This window comes from Desmodus rotundus, chromosome 7 (assembly GCF_022682495.2).
Source record: "Desmodus rotundus isolate HL8 chromosome 7, HLdesRot8A.1, whole genome shotgun sequence".
Classification (NCBI taxonomy): domain Eukaryota; kingdom Metazoa; phylum Chordata; class Mammalia; order Chiroptera; family Phyllostomidae; genus Desmodus; species Desmodus rotundus.
The window spans coordinates 11191724-11211010 of NC_071393.1; the positions used below are offsets into that span (position 1 = coordinate 11191724).

The 19287-nt window shown below is 41.4% G+C and overlaps 1 protein-coding gene across 10 annotated transcripts in view; it reads left to right on the forward strand.

The window, feature by feature from the left end:
• The first annotated feature begins 292 nt into the window (after nt 1–292).
• GIT2 (GIT ArfGAP 2) overlaps nt 293–19287 on the forward strand; it is a 45498-nt gene continuing 26503 nt past the window's right edge. For 5 of the 10 annotated variants that reach the window (XM_024566592.3, XM_024566595.3, XM_024566598.3 and 2 more), the window contains exons 1-11: nt 293–486; nt 4554–4687; nt 6115–6227; nt 6820–6925; nt 8436–8522; nt 8638–8768; nt 10749–10843; nt 13918–13963; nt 15045–15096; nt 18315–18387; nt 18638–18735. In XM_024566592.3, coding sequence (XP_024422360.2) covers nt 435–486; nt 4554–4687; nt 6115–6227; nt 6820–6925; nt 8436–8522; nt 8638–8768; nt 10749–10843; nt 13918–13963; nt 15045–15096; nt 18315–18387; nt 18638–18735 — 987 coding nt within the window. In that variant the 5' untranslated portion in view covers nt 293–434. The remainder of the gene's footprint in view (nt 487–4553; nt 4688–6114; nt 6228–6819; nt 6926–8435; nt 8523–8637; nt 8769–10748; nt 10844–13917; nt 13964–15044; nt 15097–18314; nt 18388–18637; nt 18736–19287) is intronic. The other 5 variants (XM_053927864.1, XM_053927865.1, XM_053927866.1 and 2 more) reach the window with 3 other exon arrangements.

Genomic DNA, 19287 nt, shown 5'->3' on the forward strand with positions numbered 1-19287 from the left:
ATAAATGAACTTGGCCAGAGTTATACTAGTGACTTCACTATTAATTGTCTCAGTAACATTGTGGGTACGGAGTTCTGGTCACTAGATTTTGCTGCTTTCTCTAGTATTAATCAGTGCTGGGACGAAGCGGCTCTCTTCTAGGAAAGGAGACCTAAATTCAACATCTATAAGTAGTACACAAGACGCGAGCGTACACAGCTGCCCTCACTCAAGATGGCGACAAGGCAGCATGCCCTTTCCGGTCACATGACCGCCCGCCGCCAAAGGGCCCCTCCCCACGCGTGCGTGTTGCGCCGCGGCTGCGAGGCGCTGAAGGGAGAGGCGCCGCCGCCAGCGCCGCGGTGGGGACCCGTTAGAGCGGAAGCGCTACAGCCGCCGCCGCCGCCTTCGCCGTCCCGGGGCTTCAGGTGCCGGACAGGTAGGAGGCGGGAGCCATGTCGAAGCGGCTCCGGAGCAGCGAGGTGTGCGCTGACTGCAGCGTGCCGGGTGAGTCCCACCGGCCGGGCCCGCTCCCCTCTGCTCTCCTGACTGGGACCCCTGCCCCGGGGCCGCCCCCACGGGTCTGGCGGCTCCCGGCGGCCGAGCCCCACACTCCCTAGCTGGGCTCGCGACTCGGAGGAACGGGGACAGCCTTGGGGCGGGAGCCGTCCAGGGCCTGTCAGAGCCGGACGGGCAGGGGGCCGCCGCCCTCCCTTTCCTCTCGTGCCTCTCGTCCCTTCTGTCCCAGGCCTTGCGGAAAGGGGGCGGTCTCGGGGCCAGGGCCGCTTCTTCAACAGGAAGGGGCTTGGGCAATGCACAGGCAGGCCAATTACAGAAGTAAAATGCGAGCGTCCTTCCAGCCGCGGTCCCCAGAGGTGCAGGTGCCACCTCCTGTTCCCTCGACACCCCTGGCCAACCCAGAGCCCCGCCGCTCCGCCACGGAACCCTGTCCGGAGTGGGCGACCGTGACGCTTCCCTCCACCGAGACTAGCCCGCGGACCCAGAGACGATTCCCCCACTCCTGACATTCCGGCTCCCCTTCCACCGCAGAGAATCTCCAGGACGCCGGGGGTCTTGGGCGCGCACCCGGCACTTAGGAGGCAATGCCTATCTCAGATCTTAGCATCTGAACGGCCTGAGTTGCAACTAGATTTTGCCTCTGGGTGACCTTGGGCTGGTGACTTCGTTCAGCCGAGGCTCGATTTCCTCATTTTTCCGATGGGGATAATCAGGAGCACTACAATCAGTGATTAGGAAGATTCAATGAATATTCCTAGGATCGTCTCATTTACGTACTTTTTTTCTCTTTGTATTGTATTCTTTAGTACAGAACTTTTGTAGTCTCTTAAAGCTAGAGTTGAGTTCTAAGTCTTTCATTAGTTATAATTTACAAAACGAACACAAAGTCACTGGGCGTTCGGGCAGTGTAGGCATTTGGGGGCGTTGAAAGGCCAAAGCCACTCCTTCCACGTATAATTTTCAGATTGAGAGTTCAGATCCATTTGAGCAGTTGGAACTGAACTGACAGATGTCTCTGATGTTTGGGGGCTTGGTTTTATCTGCTTTGAATTGGAAGTAATTCGAAGGTAAGATGGCTTCCGGGGCACAAAAGCGTCCAATAAACAATCTTAGTGAAATCCTCGAGCAGCAGTGTTTTTGCAGCTGTTCCGAGCCTCATCTCGTCTTATGGAAGCGCAGGTCGGTTTTAAACAGTAGGGCGATAGCGCTAACTTTACGTGGTTGTCTCACGGCCGTGTAGTGCCGGTTTTCTTTGAAGATAGGGAGGGGGTGGAGTTTAAAAAGATGTTTTATAAACCAAGTTAGTGTGGGCTATACAAACTCCACTGTATTTTCTAAAGAACATTATTTGTTCCACTTCCGTATTTTCTTGCTTGTTTTCAGTTGAACTGTCTGTGAATGTGTTTGATTCACATGAGTCTAGATTCAGACTTCCTCTTGGAACGCATATTCTTTAGTTCCCAGTGGACGCTATGGGGCAACGGAAACCTTTGGCTCCGTTGCCACCCTAAACACTACCTTGCACTTCTGCAGCATTTTGTGCATTTCAGAACATTTTCTCTTCCATTGTATCATTTTAGTTGTCTTACATGCCAAATCTACAGAGACTTGAGTCACTTCCTTCCTGTTTTGAATATAATTAGGCTACCTTGAAATGTTCTGTGAACTCGAGCAGCCAGGAATCAAATCGATGCTGCTTTTTTTGCAAAACCCCAGTGAGAGAGTTACCTTTATGGTTAGGGATCTCTTTGAGATGTTGATGAATGCTAAGGCCTTTTCCCCAGAAAATGCATGCATACTTACTCTTTCATACTGAACTTATGTTAAGATTTCTCAGTGGGTCACAGACATTTCGGAAGCTTGTTTTATGTATTCCTGGAACCCAAGTTAGGTAGTTCCGGCATTAAGCTTCAGATGCACTGGAAGGGTTTCACTCTACGTCATTCACACAAACTTGATTTTACAAGTTTTACTGTGTTAATATTCAAACATTCTTTCCATAGGATTCTGATCCATGGTGGGAAAATGATTAATCGAGAACCTTGCTTAATGGGTGTTAAATCCTTGTTGTCTTGTTCCTATTTCATGTCCTCCAAGAATATTGTGAATCTGCTGAGTAGATATGGGAAAGCCAAAGCTGTGATGCAAAAACAGTCTCTCTGTCACTAGTAGCGGTACCACACTGCAAAAAGCACTTCTATGCATCTTTGTAGGAGGACCCTTCCTCTTGATGTTTCTAAGCTTTGCTTTTTAGAATGGCATAACAGTACTGAATTTTTTTGTTTCTGTTCTGTTAACCATGATCCCTTCTTCGTAAATATTTTACTTTTTTTCAATGAATCTAGTTCATTTTGAATATATTCTACTCTGAGTTTAACGGAGACTTTTATTTACTACAGTAATACAGTGTTCACATGAGACATTCAACTCTTTTAAGTGTTAACAATGAACAACTTTTCCAGTGGTCATGAATTTCAGTAGGCTCTTGAAAATATCTGAATGGTACTTAGAAAATAACTGAGAAAAGTTGTAACAGTTAACATTACTGATTACTTACTATATGCAAACAACTTTACTTTTCAATATCCTCACTGTCCTGAGATGTGTTGTTACTCCTATTGGATCCATGGTGAGGATGCTCAAAAGAAAAAAAGAAAGGAAGAAAAGAAAGAAAATAACCTGCTCAGATCGTTGTGTGAGAAGTGGGAGAGTTGGGGTTCAAACCCTGGACTGCTTGTCTCCAGCACCGGTCCCCTTAACCACCACGCGCTCTGACTCCTCGGATTCGTCTTTGATTGAAATCCCATAACTTTTCATTATACGGTTGGAAAGGGTTTGAATAAACTGTTGAAAATGGTAAAGATGGTGCACATGCATTTTAGAGATTTTTGTGGATGTTGGAGACTTTTTAAATATAACCCTTAGACCAGGCAGCTTGAGTTGCATCTATTGTCACTGCATGGTGAGTCTGATGAATTGTAGGTCTGTCTTTTTGTTTGTTTTTGTTTTTGTTTCTAAGTATTCAATTTACTTAACCCAGGGTGAATTATTCTTACCGCTTATAAGAATTATGCCTCTTTCAATAGGTGTCCAGTGAAGTTCTGTGGGACTTCGTAGGAAAAAAGTAATACGCCGAAAGTATTACTTGTTTTTATATTACATCTCTGCTTCCATGAAGCTGCCGTGATTACAGATCTGTTCTTTCAGATCAGTTGCAAGATAAGACTCAGTAGTTGATTTAAAACAACAAATGGATATCCTAGAACATCCCCCTAGTGGGGGAGGCCAGGTTTCCCAGTCCTCAGAACCGCAACAGCTGAGCACTTTCATAGTTCTGTCACTGGCAGCTTTCTGCTAAGCAGATGGGCACGTGGATTTGTAGCAGTCCTTTTTTTTTTATTATTATTTTTTATTTTTTTTAAAATTTTTTTTATTGTTATGCAATTACAGTTGTATGCCTTTTCTCCCCATCCCTCTACCCCACCCCAGGTGAACCCACCTCCCTCCCCCCTCTCCACCCTCCCCCTTGGTTTTGTCCATGTGTCCTTTATAGTAGTTCCTGTAATACCCTCTTCCCACTATCCCCACCCCCACCCCCCTGTAGCAGTCCTTTTGCCATTTTCTTCAGCTAATGCTATGTGGATTATTCACTGTCACAGTGATGTTATCTTGCCGTCTGTGGAGATGGATTTAAAATGATGCATCTGTATCCTCTCAGTTTGCTTCTAACGTTGAATGAAAGAGCAAGTATCTGAGGTAATAGACCCCATTAGGACTTGCGACTGTGGCCCTGAACCAGAAAGGAGATAACTACTTATATAGGGCCTCAACTCATGTTTTTAGTCTCAGTTAACATTGTGCCCAATCAGCCAGGACAGGTGGTACCATCAGACTGCTCACCAGCTTGATATATTGTTGATTGACATACTAAAACTAAAATGACATACTAAAAATGTCTTGTTTTTCTGAAAAACCATACCTCAGTCACCTTTTGCCATCTGGCAGTAAAGCAACCAACTGGTATCCTCACCACTGAGATTTTTTTTCCCCCCCAGATCCTTCCTGGGCATCAGTAAATCGGGGGACTTTTATATGTGACGAGTGCTGCAGTGTCCATCGGAGTCTAGGGCGCCATATCTCTCAAGTGAGGCATCTTAAACACACACCGTGGCCTCCAACATTGCTTCAGGTAAAAGAAGAATTCTTCTCATGGTTTGTAATTTGCTTTCAGGGCTCACTGTTTTAGCAATGAAAATTTCTACTACTCCTTAAATCATACAAAAATGCTTGAATCATAACTGAATAGAAGTGCTGTGACCATCTTAGATTCATCATAGACAGATAATCATTAAAATTTCTTGGTACTGTTTCTTTCACGGCTGACTTTCTAGAATGTCTCTAGAAATTGTTTTGAAACAGTCCATGTTTTCCACATACAATGATGAATGTTTCTGAAAGCTACAGCCTTAGAAACTTTTTGTTAATATACACATCCCTGAGTACCCACTAATATATTTAGGACATTTTTTTTTCCTGTTTTGATAGAAGCGTGGACTAAAATTCCTGAGAAATTTCTGAAACATCTGATTTAAGTTTTCTTAAAGATCTTGTTACTAGTTAGAGACCGAATTCAGTTAACATGTTTTGACTGATTGCCTAACACTGCTAAGTGTTGTGTGTGGTTTTATTTGGGGTCCATTGTCATGTCATCTGTACTTCTATTTTGGGGTACACATTCTTCAAGTTGTATTGGAACTAAGAATTAAGCATGTGTTTCCCTTTCATGTGTCTTCAGTACATATTTTACTAAATTTATGGCAGCTGCACAACCTGTCCCCTAAACATGCCTGTGCAAACCAAGGGGCCAGAACAAGAGGGTTTGGGTCTCTGATGTTACAGTATCTGCACTAGTGTAAAAAACAGATGAAGTTGGGAGATAGGGCTCATTAATAGCTTTTACTCACAAGTTTCTAACAGCTTATTCTCATGTGCAGGTGGGTTTTTACTGCTCTCAGGTCTGTGTTTACAGATTTTATTAGAGGGTCTGAATAAAGTCTACAGATGAGTAGTTTAAAATGCTGAGGTTGACCATGAAACAACAATTCCCAAAGTAAGGCCCATGAACTACCAGTGGTACTCAAAACAGACGTAGATAATACTCCAAAATTTATTTTGGCAGTTGCATTATTTTAATCTGTAAGAAAACTATAATAGCACATCAAACCATTGCTAGCAAAAGTTTTAAAAATGAGTGGGTTTAAAGGAAAATATTGAGTAGATAATCTAGGTGGTACATGGGTGTTAAGAATCTTGCACATAGTATTTGGATAATCAGTCTTGGGAAACCCTGCCCTAAGTGTCACACTGCCCTTCCTTCGTAATCTGTGAGAGCTGTATAATCCAGCCCATTTAGATACTTAGCTATCCTACTGGTCAAACCGGAATTCTGCACACAGGTTCATCTTTCGCGCTTTAAATCCGGAAATAGCAGTGTGCGTGACGTGCGTGACGTGCCCGTCGCGCTAGTGTGTGTAACGGGGCTTTGCTTTCCCAGCTCAGTCACTGAATATTTGTTTAAAGAAATTAAAATACGGTTTTTATACTGTTTGGTTTTAGATGGTTGAAACCTTATATAATAATGGTGCTAATTCTATATGGGAGCATTCTTTGCTGGACCCTGCCTCTATTATGAGTGGAAGACGTAAAGCTAATCCACAGGATAAAGTACAGTGAGTGGAAAGTTTATAAATACTTCTATTTCTTCATAACACAGGGGGCCCACTGAAAGGAGTGTCTACCATGTACAAGGGCAGCACAAGAGATGTTTACCTGAATTCATTGAGCTCTTTGCTATTAGAAATGCAGAACAAGGCCGGGCATGGGACCGTCTCTTTTGCATGGTTACCCAGCACAAGTCAGTGGTTTCTCCAGTTCCAGACTAAGGTTTGGAGGCTGTTGGTGTAATCAGATTTAAGCTTAGGTGCTCAAACAAGAGGTTGTCAGACCAGAAACCTAGGTTCTGGGCCCTAGTCAGCCTGACAGTTCGCCTGTAAGACGGGATGAAATGCTGCTTCCTCACAAGGTTGCTGGGTCAGTGAAGAAAATTACACAGGGGAAAAAAGAGGCTATAAAAAGTAGGCATTCTGCAGTCCTGGTCATTATAGTGACTGATACATGTTTTCAGACTTCAGGTCTTAACCACTGCTGCAAACTTATTTCAGTATTCATTTATTTCTTGAATAGGGGATGTGGGTCCTAAAAAACGGGGAATGTTGTATCTGAACTGCAAGTGAACTATTTTCTTCTTTGTTTTCCAACCAGTCCCAATAAAGCGGAATTCATCAGAGCCAAGTATCAGATGTTAGCGTTTGTTCATCGCTTGCCCTGCCGGGATGACGATAGTGTGACTGCCAAAGATCTTAGTAAGGTGGGTCACACTTTTTTAAGTCTCTGAAATTGTTGGATGAAACAATTTATTGTTTTGTTTGAGAAAAAAATACTTTAAAAGGAAAAAAAGACAAAATGAAAACTGCTGTCTAGTCACTAAATAATTAACGATAGCTTTTTGTTGCACTTGGTTTTGTCTTTAATGTTAATTCAGAAGGCAGCCATTCACGCTAGTAGAGGTAAGGGCAGAGAGGAAAAACTAGTATCTAGAAAACTATTTGTGTTTTTCAGATATGGTTTGAAAATTATATTTCTATAAGTTTTTTGTTTTATTTTGAAGTAGGAACCCTCAGTTTCTAGAAGCGACTAGAAAGTTTGTGGGATTTCTTTAGGTCTCTAGGTAGTATATGGAGTAGGATCTTCAGGAAGCAGGGTGTGACTTAAAGCTATAGTACATGGAATGGTTTATTATACTTGTAAAATGAGTAGCTGGTTTTCTTTATTGGGCCTTAGCCTGTTTTTGATAGATGCTACAAGAAACACACATCTCTATTTTCAAAGCACTTCTTCTATTAGCAAATGCTCTCACACAGCATGGGCGCTCACAGTTCGGAATTTTAAACTTTGTATAGAAATGTTTATTTCTTTGTTTCTTAGTACTTCAATTTATTAATAAGACTTGGCATGGGTTTTTTACCAGTTTTTAAAAAATAAAATAAGTTTAATAAATAAGGCTTAGATACAGATGTTAGAGTAGCTATCTTTATTCTTTATGATAAGGATTATGACATTTTGACAATTCGAGGTAGACATGAAGGAAGGCACTCATCTTCTAAATGTATAAGCACTTGTCTTCAGTGGTACAGAATTTGGTATACAGCAGGCCCATTTCCCACCCTGAAAGACTTTGTTAGAGCATTGTGTACAAGGCCAAGAATAGTATTGTACAGAGGGTGCTATATAAGGCAGAGCCCTGCAGTGTGCACAGTGTAGAATATGAAGCCCTAAAGCCCTACATCAAATAACAACAATAAGTAAGAATAGTTATTATTATAATAACAGCTGTATTCTTTGAGCAGTTCCTATGTACCAGGTTCTGTGCTAAGCACTTTGCTATACAGTAACCCTGTGAATAGGCAGTGTTATCACGATTTTAGAGATGAGGAAACTGAGCTTCACATTGCTTAATAAACCTCCTCAAAGTCACATGGCTTGAAGGGTGTATGGTTTGAAATTCAGGTCTGTCAGACTTCAGAGCCACGCTCAGCCACCTCCTTATACTCCCTCTCACTCAAGGTACAATTATGCCACTTAGGTCCTGCATTTGGGCAGGTCAGCTTTATCAGCCCCAGTTTCCTTATCAGTTAAGTAGACCTAACCCCACCTTAGCGCCCAGGGCTGGCTGTGACCAGCAAGGAAGAGACTGCTTCATCTACCTTACTGAGCTAAGTATCACTAATACGGCACATACTGAAATGGTCTGCCAGCTGCTCCCGTACATCACTCTTTACACTTTTAACAATATTCTTTTTTGTTTGTGTGTTTTTCAGCAACTCCATTCAAGCGTGAGAACAGGGAACCTTGAAACCTGTTTGAGGCTATTATCTTTAGGAGCACAAGCCAACTTCTTTCACCCTGTAAGAAAGCTTGAATTGATCCACGCATTAAATTGGAACTAAGTGGGTTGTATTTGTGTAGCTTTTTCTTTATTTAATTGGCTTTTTAAATCTACTTTTTATTCATGATTCTTAGGAAAAAGGAAACACCCCACTCCATGTTGCCTCCAAAGCAGGACAGATTTTACAGGCAGAATTATTGGCAGTATATGGAGCAGACCCAGGCACACAAGATTCCAGTGGGAAAACTCCTGTTGATTATGCAAGGTTAGAGACCTAGATTCTTGTCACTTCTCTCTGTTTGGGCTTATTTATGTTGTGTATGATTCATTAAGTTGCTAAATTGTGTGTAATTAACATTTAACCCCGTTAAAGATTTACATTCAGTTATTTTGCAGATGACCTTTCAAATGAATATGAGCTCAGAGCCTGGCAAAATCAGGGAAGGTAGAGCCAAAACCAGTCTGCTTAGCTTCCAGTCTTTCACGTGATCCTTTAGAACACTATGTTATTTGAGCCGTAGTTAGAGTCCAAATCAAGTACTAAGAATGGCAGAACCCACTCCTCAATTTTTAAATATTTTTAGTCATTGCTTAAACTTAAAAACAAATGTGTATGAGTAGGTAGATACATGATTAAACAGTTATAGTAAGATGTTAATTCTAGTTTTTAGGTAGTGGACAACTATGTGCTTTCTTTAAATTTTTCTTTGTTTAAAAATTTTGTGAAATGCTGGAAAAATGAATAAATCCATCAGTGAATCTTGAATATCATTTAAATGGCAGGGTGAATCATCTTTCCTTCTTTTTCCAAATTAACTTTATCAACTGCAAAGCACTCATACTCTGTTCAGCAGGGGATAAAATGGGTGAAATGACAAAACTGCCTTCCCAGAATTTACTGTTCCACGGAGGGGACGATTCATAAATGCATGAAAGAGTTAAATGGGGCAAGATAATGTGGAATTTGTTGCCAAAATGGATAACTGGTCTTAAAAGGCATATACAGGTTCTTCATTGTGGCCCATGTCACTAAAAAACTTTCTTTTAGTTGGTCTTTGAAGAGTGGGTTAGATTTGGGTGTGTGATGGAAGAGCTCGGGCATTCCAAGTGAAAAGAAAGACATGAGTCAAGTTCAGGAGGGAGGAATGGGCAAGACATGCTTGCCACAGCAGGGGACCTGACTGCAGAGTGTGTCTGGAAATATAAAAGCTAAGGGATTGAGAAGTACAGTATTTCATCAGATCTAAGACTCCCCTGTTTGTATGGGTTATCATTATTTTATATACCACTAAAAAAAAAAAAACTTGGCCAATTAAATGATAAGGTACCATCAATTGTAGGATACTTTTTGATTTCACAGATGTTAAAAAAAAGGAAAACAAGATGTGCATCACATAAATCAAAGATAGGTTAGAGATTATTTTGTAGTCCTTTGATGATAGGAAAAGAAACTGACAAACTAGACCTTATCTTTTGGAAGGCAGAGAGCCCTCAGTAAATGATATTTATTATGCTTACCTTGGAATTTTTTTCATGGGTACTTTGCATGTAATGATCGCTCGATGTTATAATTTATGTGTGTGCCTTGTTACCAAAAGGACTTAAAGCAGCTTATATATTTCATGAATGAAGAAAGGTAAACTTAATATTTTCCATTACAGAAATTGAAGATAAGGAGGTGAGAGTAGCTACAGGTGTGGATTAGGTTGGTTTCTCTTTCTCTGAATTGAATGAAGACTTCACATGGTTGCTAAACTTTCATCCAGAGTCAGACTGGCTCCATCAGAAGCATCTAGGGGAAGGACCTTTAAAATATTGGTGTCCGCGCTTATCCCATCTTTACTGGTTCAGAATTTCCAAGGAGCGGGCCTGGACATCTGTATATTTTTTTAAAGCACTCCAGTTCATTTTTGAGAATCTCTATATTAGACCATTTATTAATTTTATCTTTTACCTTATTAGATGAAATATTTTATCCCTCTCATAAGTCCTTGAATTCCTTATTAAGTATTCTGTCTTGTAAATTTAATAAAGGAGGGGGTATAGTTCAGATTGTGAAAACAGTTTATAAATGTGGGGAACAAAGTAGACCTTGACGGTTTACCTCACACAAAAAAGGTTGATTATTCAAAAAAGTCGTGTTTGATAAATCGCTCAGGTGTCTCAGGAGATGTCTCTGTACTTTTCTATCCTAGAGCCAGTGGCTGGCAAGCAACATAAATGGTACTTTGTCTTCTCTTGGTAGGCAAGGAGGGCACCACGAGCTGGCAGAACGCCTCGTGGAAATACAGTATGAGCTGACGGACAGACTAGCCTTCTATCTCTGTGGCAGGAAACCAGGTGAGTGAAAGGACAGCCGCCTCCCCACACCTCCAGTCAGTCAGTCAGGCTCTGGGAAAACAAGTTGGGACACTATTACTTACCACCTCTGCTTCCACAAATCCCCCAGATCATTGCGAACAAGGACTTCTATTTGAAATGATAACTAAAGCATTTTCAATTAGGTGTAAAAGATGTTGGTCAAGTCATCTTGAGTTTTAGTTTTTATAACTTTAGTTTTTATAGCTCTAGAGTAGTGACAGTCTGAAGCACCAAAGAGCATAATTGAACCATAACTGGTGTGCACCACAGTTCTTGTCCATAATGGGACTAGGAATGGAAGAGCAAAGTAACCACTTGTAGTTAATTGAAGAATTCTGCTATCTAAGGAATGGGGGGAAAAGTCCAAAAGTGAACTTTGCCTTTAGCCGCCTTTATTTGTGAGGTAGAACTGGGGTGAGCAAACCATTGTCTGTGGGCCAGATCCAGTTTATCACTCTTTTTTTTAAGTAAAGTTTTATTGCAAGATAGCCACGCTGATTCCATATTGTGTATGGCTGCTTTTGCGCTAGAGCAGCAGAGTTCAGTAGCTTGAGTAGTTGTGATGGAGACCATATAACCACAGAGCCTAAAATATTTATCTGGCTCTTTGCAGAAAAAGTTTACCAACCCCTGATGTAGAATATCTACATGCATGTGTACAGTGGTTCTCTACCCTGGTTGTGCTTAGAGTTAAGAGCCCCTGGTGTGGTTCCAGTTCCTGGTGAGATGGAGTAAGCACACCGCACCCTGTCTCTCCTGAATATAATTAAAAACCCTGACCCAAATGCATGGAGTATCTATTTAAGGACTCCAGCTGGTAGATTAGGGAACTCGAAGTACCATCAAGCTGGTGGTGAATGTTCTGTTTGTTTTACTTCTGACATGGCCTCCACGACAACCTAAAATCTAGAACTGTATAACAGATGCAAAGAAGCCTTCTCTGTCTGATGAGGAGCAGGAAGTAGGACTCTTACAGGACAGAGAGGTGGGGGATTCCTTTGGGGTTTTTTCCTCCTCCTTCTTCCTTTCCCCTACCCTGGCCCCAAGGCAATCCTGCGGCTACAGTAGTGGCAACAGCAATGGCAGCGCCGATGTCAAAATCTCTGGCCAAGAGCTTGAGGGGAATCCTGATTGCTTTATTTTTCTTTCTGTTCTCTCACTACTTGGCCCAGGAGGCAGAACCTAGTCAGTTGTCTGCTGAAACAAAAAGACTAACATTATCCATAGAACTTAAAGAAGACTCAGAGTCTCACAACATAATATTCAAAATGTCCAGGATACCATTCATAATGACTTGGCATATGAACAACCAGGAAAATCCCAAAGACTGTAAGGGAAAAGGTAGTCAACAGACACCAACCCCAGATGACATGGTTGTTGGAATTATCACACAAAAATTTTAAAGCTCTTAAAAGTATAAACATCTTGAAACCAATAGAAATATAGGAAGTCTCAGCAGAGAAGCAGAAGATGTACAAATGAACCAAACAGAAATATTAGAACTGAAAAATACAATTAACTAAAATTTTAAAGCTCACCGGATAGGCTTAATAGCAGATAAAAGATGACAAAGAAAAGAGCGAGTGAATTGACACCCTGGCTGGTGTGGCTCAGTGGATTGAGTGCCAGCCTGTGAACCAAAATGTACCTGGTCCAGTTCCCAGTCAGGGAACAGAGCCAGGGCCAACTGAGGGCCAGGTCCCCAGTTGGGGGCGTGTGAAAGGCAATCAATTGATTTATTTCTCACACATCGAAAGAGAGGGAGACCTCTTTCCTTCTCTCTTCCCCTCTCTCTAAAAATACATTTTAAAAACCTTAAAAAAAAATGAGATATAGAAGAATGTTTATTTGAATGTGGATTTCTCATCAGAAACCATGGATATAAAAAGGAAATCAATATTTTTGAAGTGCTGAAAAAAGAATTGTCAACCCACAACTCCATTTTAAGCGAAAATAACCTTTAGGAATGAAGGCAAAATAAAGACATTTTAAGAAGAAGGAAAATAAGAGAATTAGTTGCTCTAACAGATGCTAAAGCAAGTTCTTTGGGTGGAAGGGAAATGATACTGGAAGGAACCTTGGAACTTCAGGAATGAAAGAAGAGTAACAGAAATGACAAGTACTCGGATAAAAATAACAGACTGTTTTCCTCTTAACTTCTTTTTTTAAGATTTTATTTATTTTTAGAGAGGGGAAGGGAGGGAGAAAGAGGGAGAGAAAGAAACATTGCTGTGTGAGAGAAACATCAGTTGGTTGCCTCTTGCACACCCCTAACCAGGGACCTGGCCTGCAACCCAGGCTTGTGCCCTGACTGGGAATCGATCCGGTGGCCTTTCGGCAAGAGAGAAACATGGATTGGCTGCCCTTCATACACGCTCCAGCTGGGGACTGAACCCGTAACTCAGACATGTGCCCTGACCAGGAATTAAACCAGCGACCCTTCACTTTGCTGAATGACAGACACCCAACCAACTGAGTCACAGAAAAACTTACATGTGAATGCTCATAGTGGCTTTATTCACTGGCACAAGGTCAGTGTTTTCCAGAAGCTGGATTAGGATGGAGTCATCTAGCACTGTAGGAAACAGAGCCCCTGCCTGGATCTGCCAAGCCCTTCCTCAGCCCTGAGTGTTTTATACTAATTGATTGATTTCAAGGTGACCCACTAAAGCTCAAGGAAGATCCACCCGTGCCACATGGAGAGCTAATGGAAACCTGCTCTGAGCTAACTCAGCTCCCCAAGCGTTCTTTCCGTGGCTGAAGGTCATCATTTACACTGGGGATAACAAAGCATAAGGATTAGGGTGACCATAGGCTTTCTGCTTAATGATGTCTAGACTTTTGTACCAGAAGGAAACGAGGATATGATCCTTGCTACTGGCCAGATCTTTGGGAATTTATAGGCAATCTGGCAACTTCTGTTCCCGCACATAATTCATAATTATAGGAAGATACTAATTATAAAACATAAATTGAGAAAATACTGGTGATGTTCCTTTACAGATCTTATCAGTATTTATGTGAACAAAACTTTGGCTTGGTTTCTGTTTCAGATCACAAAAATGGACAGCACTTTATAATACCTCAAATGGCAGACAGGTAAGGTCATTGAAATTCCAGTCAGTTTTATCTGTTGCTGATATTTCCTTGGTTGTATAGTGTTTAAGTGTATAATATTTTGTGTTTAACAAAGCCCGTACATTTTTCTCTTTTATGGCTATACAATTTGGAAATAAGACGGCTGTAAGTAAACCACCGCATAAAACTTAAGTTTAAAAGAGCACAAGTAACAAATTTACTAATAAGAAAATGGAGTCAGTGATATTGTCACAGTTTAGCCAGTTGTGACAGTATGTTTTATCTATAGATTATATTCAACGAATATTTCTTTACCATAAAAGAGTATATCTTTGTCTGTAAGAGGGACCGGCAAGTTTTTTTGTTGTGGGAGGCCAGATAGTAAATATTTTAGGCTTTGTGGGCTATACAGCCTCTGTCACAACTACTCAACTCCACCCTTGTGGATGAAAGTATCCTTGGACCCTATGTAAATGAAGGGCATGCCTGTTCCAGTAAAATGTTATTTTGGGGTACTGAAATTTGAATTCATGTATAACTTTTACAAGTTATGAAATATTCTTCCTTTGTTTTTTTCCCAACCATTTAAAAATGTAAACACTATTCTTAGCTCATGGGCTAAATAAAATGTGGGCTATAATCTGCCAACCCCTGGTCTGTAAGGTCAGATGAGTTGAAGGCTGCAGGAATGAACCCTTAATTTATCTTTACACAAATACTGTCAAGAGCTTATGAAATGATTAATCGCTATTTCAGATGTAATCTTACCATTCCAGTTCTTCCCATTCTGCCATTTTTGTATTCTGTCATGCTTTTGTTAATACTTCAAAAATTACGGCTTTTCACATTAGCTTTTGTCTTTTAGTTAGTAGGTGGTGATTTTTCTTTTAACCATGTTACATGATTATTTCTAGAAGGAGTTACTTTCACCAAGTTGTTCTGTTCAAAGTTTCCTCATAGAGTCTATTGGGCTATCGATTTTTGGCTCTGATCATGTCATGAACTTTAATTAATATCTTGATCCCTTGGCTGTCTTTATCTTCTACAGAGCTCATGCAAATGATTTTATGTATGTCCTTATTAGCTTTGTACATTTTCTTAGCAGCCTGGATTTGTCTGAATTGGCAAAAGCTGCTAAGAAGAAACTTCAATCTGTGAGTATCTATTTCCTAGTGAACTCCAGTGTGGGAACTGTATCCTGTGAATACCTGTTTTTATCTCGTTACCTATCGCATCAGATGACTGTTTCATACTCTTAGATGTTAAATCGGAAGCAGACCATTGAGTATGTAGCAGTGAAGACTAGAAGTACTGTTAAGTTCAGTATATCCAGTTTATTGGATCTGCTTCAAATAATGCCATTTTTCTCAGTCATTTTAAATGTGAAGTTGTTTCTCCTTGTAAGAGTTCCTTGTTTCTCCCAATGAAAATGAGTAAGTGGGACACAGTTCTTGGGATTACTTCCTATAGTCTTATAGGATGCTAGAGATTGGTGAAAGCAGGTGCCGGAACCGTGAGTACCATTTAACACTCTCGTATCCCATGCCATTCATCAGAGCAGTGTGAATTCATGCTTTAAAAAGCTGACGATCCTGCCCTGGGTATGTGCTTAGAGTTTGCCCAGTTCTGCAGATCAAACCTCACTTTAATCTGAGTATTTCTTTCTAGCCTGCCCACCTCAGGCTTAGTCAGGAATCTACCTCTCTGGGAATGATTTCTCTTTGTTTAGTCCCACAAATGAAGCTTCACCCTGACACTTCCTCAGCTGTTTTAACCACCAGGTCACACTCAGCCATTCTCATTGCTCTTTGGACCCCAACCAAGAGTCTTCCTTTTGTAACTGTGAGGGCGTTATCCAACTCTCACCTTTCAGTTCCTGCCCTACTTCCAGTCTGGTTCCCGTGTGTGTGTGTGTGTGTGTGTGTGTGTGTGTGTTTTCGAATATTTCATTGTGGGTCAGCATTCCCAAGCCATTAGCTGCCACCTTCAAGTCCTCTTTCAGGAACCCTCTTTTCCTCTTTTTCCTGTAGCTTTCTCCTTTCCCAGCTTCCATCCCTTTCACTATTCAGGCAGCTGAAATCTGACCACCTTCACAATGTAAGTAGTTGTTTTCCCAAAGCCCAGCTGCAGTTGCAACTCCCATAATTTTTTACTTTCTCTTAATTCCCCTTTTCACAGAAGACCCTTTACTAGAATGTCATATAATATTAAGCACTATATATTACATAAAATGAATATATCATTACTAGTATTCAACTGTAATATGAAATAAATGTATTTTATGAAATTTGTTTGGTGTCTCTGTGTTCTATATCTACGGTTTTGTGTGTCTGTGTTTCATCGCCTTTCTTAGACTGTGGAGGTCATGTAGTTGAGATGATAAGCTTTGGAGTCAGGTAGCACTAAATATTCTGCGGTTTCCTTTTACTTACTTGTAGTATGTAAGCCTGTTTTTATTTTAAGTAATTCCCAACATTATAGATAAAACCCAGGTTCCTTTTGACTCTCTCACATTTGCTAGGCTGACAGCTGCGTGAAAGGGGGTTTTGTCTGTCGTAGCTCTAGCGTGTGGCAGGCATTAGGTAGATACCTGGAACCAAGCTGCACACAGCTCTCAAGAACTTGGGCTCTGAGTCAGACCGGTCAGATACAGATCTCAGGTCCTACAGGCTCCTTAGCCTCTCTCTGCCTTGGTTTCCTCTCCTGCAAAGGGAGATGATGATGCAGCAGGGGTGGCCAATCAGAGCCTCTCGGGGAGGGCGAGCTGCTGTTCTTGTTGGCCACACCCTGTGGTCTACTCACAGGTGAGAAGGAGGATACCTCACATGTTGTATATTGTAAATGCCGATTCAGCAGGTATCCCACAATATCTCCCTTACTCTCTCCATCTCTACCTACCTACTTCCTCCCTCCCTCCCTTCTGAAAAGCTAGGAGAAATAGAATAATGCTAATGTATTCCTTGAATTAGCAAATGTTAACATTGGGACAGACTTAAACTTGGATCTCAGACCTATTATCACTGCCTCTGTGACTTTAGGTAAGTTATTAACTCCTGTGCCTCAATTTCCTTATCTGTAAAGTGGAATAATAGTAGTTGCTATTTCATGGAGGTGTTGTAAGTATTGAATATGATATTAGCACAGTGCCTTGGATGTAAGCCCTCACTCAGTATTGCTGTTGTAGTTATTGTTAGTGATAACAATATTGGCTTGTAGCTCCTAAGAGGAAAGAGACTAGATGTTTAAGGTACAAATTCAAGTTTCCAATCCTCATCACCTTACCTAGAACTTATTTTGTTACAAATGTGATGTAACCACACTAGAGAAAATTTGGAAAACAGAGAAGGGGAATCACCCTATCCACCATACTCTTAATGGATTCAGACTCTATTTCAGTATATTTCTTCTAATTCTTGTTTCAGATACTGCTTTTTTTCACCTCACAATGTCTTGTACCCATTTAATGAGTTCCTGTGAGGTCTGTGTAGCCAGCTTTTAAAATTACTGTATGAGATCCTCTGTGGTCAGTGTGTGATTGGACACGTGAGGAGCCCCACCTCCGCGCCAGGTCCTGCCTGTAGAGTGGGACACAGTAGAGAGTAGAACAGATTCTGTCTGCTCTCACAGAATGGGAAGCAGTCAACTAAATAGTAACAGCCGTCAAGTGTCGGTGCATTTTATGAGGAAAATGCCCAGAGAGAACCAAAGACATTCTGGCAGGGGCTTAGCCTCGTCTGGGTTGGGAAGACCCTGGCTGTCCAGGTTGCTGCCAGGCAGGCACCTAGTCTGTGTGGGGAGCTCTGCTGGCGGGCTCTGCACAGCCTACTAATCAGACAGGCTACTCTGTTGGGGATGCTCGGTTCTGGGGAGCGGCGGACTGCCACTGAGGAAGATAGCAAAGAGTTTTAACCAAGGTCTGGTGATATTTTTGTGCAATGGCATGTTCTGTCCTCTCAAAATGCCATGATTTGGCATCTTTATCCTGCCAAGGGTTTATGACCCGTTATATCTGGGGGCACTGGCAAACATTCTCAAGAGCAAAAGAGGAGACTTAAAAGGGTGATATCACCCAAAGAGTGGAATACTGGAACCTATGTTTGAGATACGTGCTCCAGACGCCTCTTGCCTCCCTTACAGCACAGCCCTGTCTGTGTACCGTAGCAGAGGGAGGCTGCTCTAGGAAGCAGGTAGTTCTAAAGGGTCTGTACTATTCTGTAGATGTTGTTGTCTGTGTTACAGTGGGTATTTACTGAGCACTGGCTTGGGGTTAAAAGATTGGAGATAAAAGATTAAATAAGTCACAGTCCCCACTCATTCTGCTAGTGTTAATTCTTATCCTTCTGTTCCTGGTATTTTTTTTTTTTACTTTCAGCTAAATAATCATTTGTTTGAAGAACTTGCCATGGATGTGTACGATGAAGTTGACAGGCGAGAGACTGACGCAGGTGACTTAACATGTGGCTTTATCTAATGAGCTTGTTATAAGTGGGCAGTGACAAGCTGCCAGCCTGAGTGTTTTACTTGCCCAGTTTCTACTGCCCTGATAACACGTGTGTGAACATTTACGTTTGTGTATGTTGGCTTAGGAGTGTGCTTCCTTGAGTCTCCCTAGGAAGGCAGGGGCCGCGGCTCTCAGAGGAGCAGTGGCATACCCATGGTGATGAGATTCTATCTCTGGCTCTTTCCTCTGGCTAGTCTGGCTCGCCACGCAAAACCACAGCACCCTGGTGACCGAGACAACTGTTGTCCCCTTCCTTCCGGTCAATCCCGAGTACTCGTCTACACGGAACCAGGCAAGTGGCTAAGTGTGAAAAGTAACCAGTTGTGATACTTTGAGAATAGCTGATGTCTTGAGATTTTACTTTTCCAGGACATGTATTTTAAATGTTTTGATTGTGTCAAATGGTCATAGCCTTTATATGCACACAAAATTCACAAACTGATAAGAAAAGCAGTAGATATGAATAGATGCCTGGGCAAGAACATAAAACAATTCACAGAAGAAATATAAATGGCCTTCAAATATGAAGAAATGTTTGACCTCATCACTAAATCAAGGAAAGCAATGTAAAGGCATTAGTGAAAGTTTCATCAGTCAAATTAATAAAATGTATGATAAGGAGTACTCCAAACTGTAAGGATCTGGCAAGATGGACTTTCTCATGCTGCAGATAAGAGTTCAAATTGTTGCAGACTTCAGAGAAGCAGTTTGTTAACCTGTTAACCTGTTGCAGACTTTAGAAAAGCAGTTTGTTAACCTCAAAATTCAGTACCCATCCTTTCACAGGGGAATTCCTTATTTGGGAAAATGTTATAAAATAAAAATACAAAGATTCATGCACAGC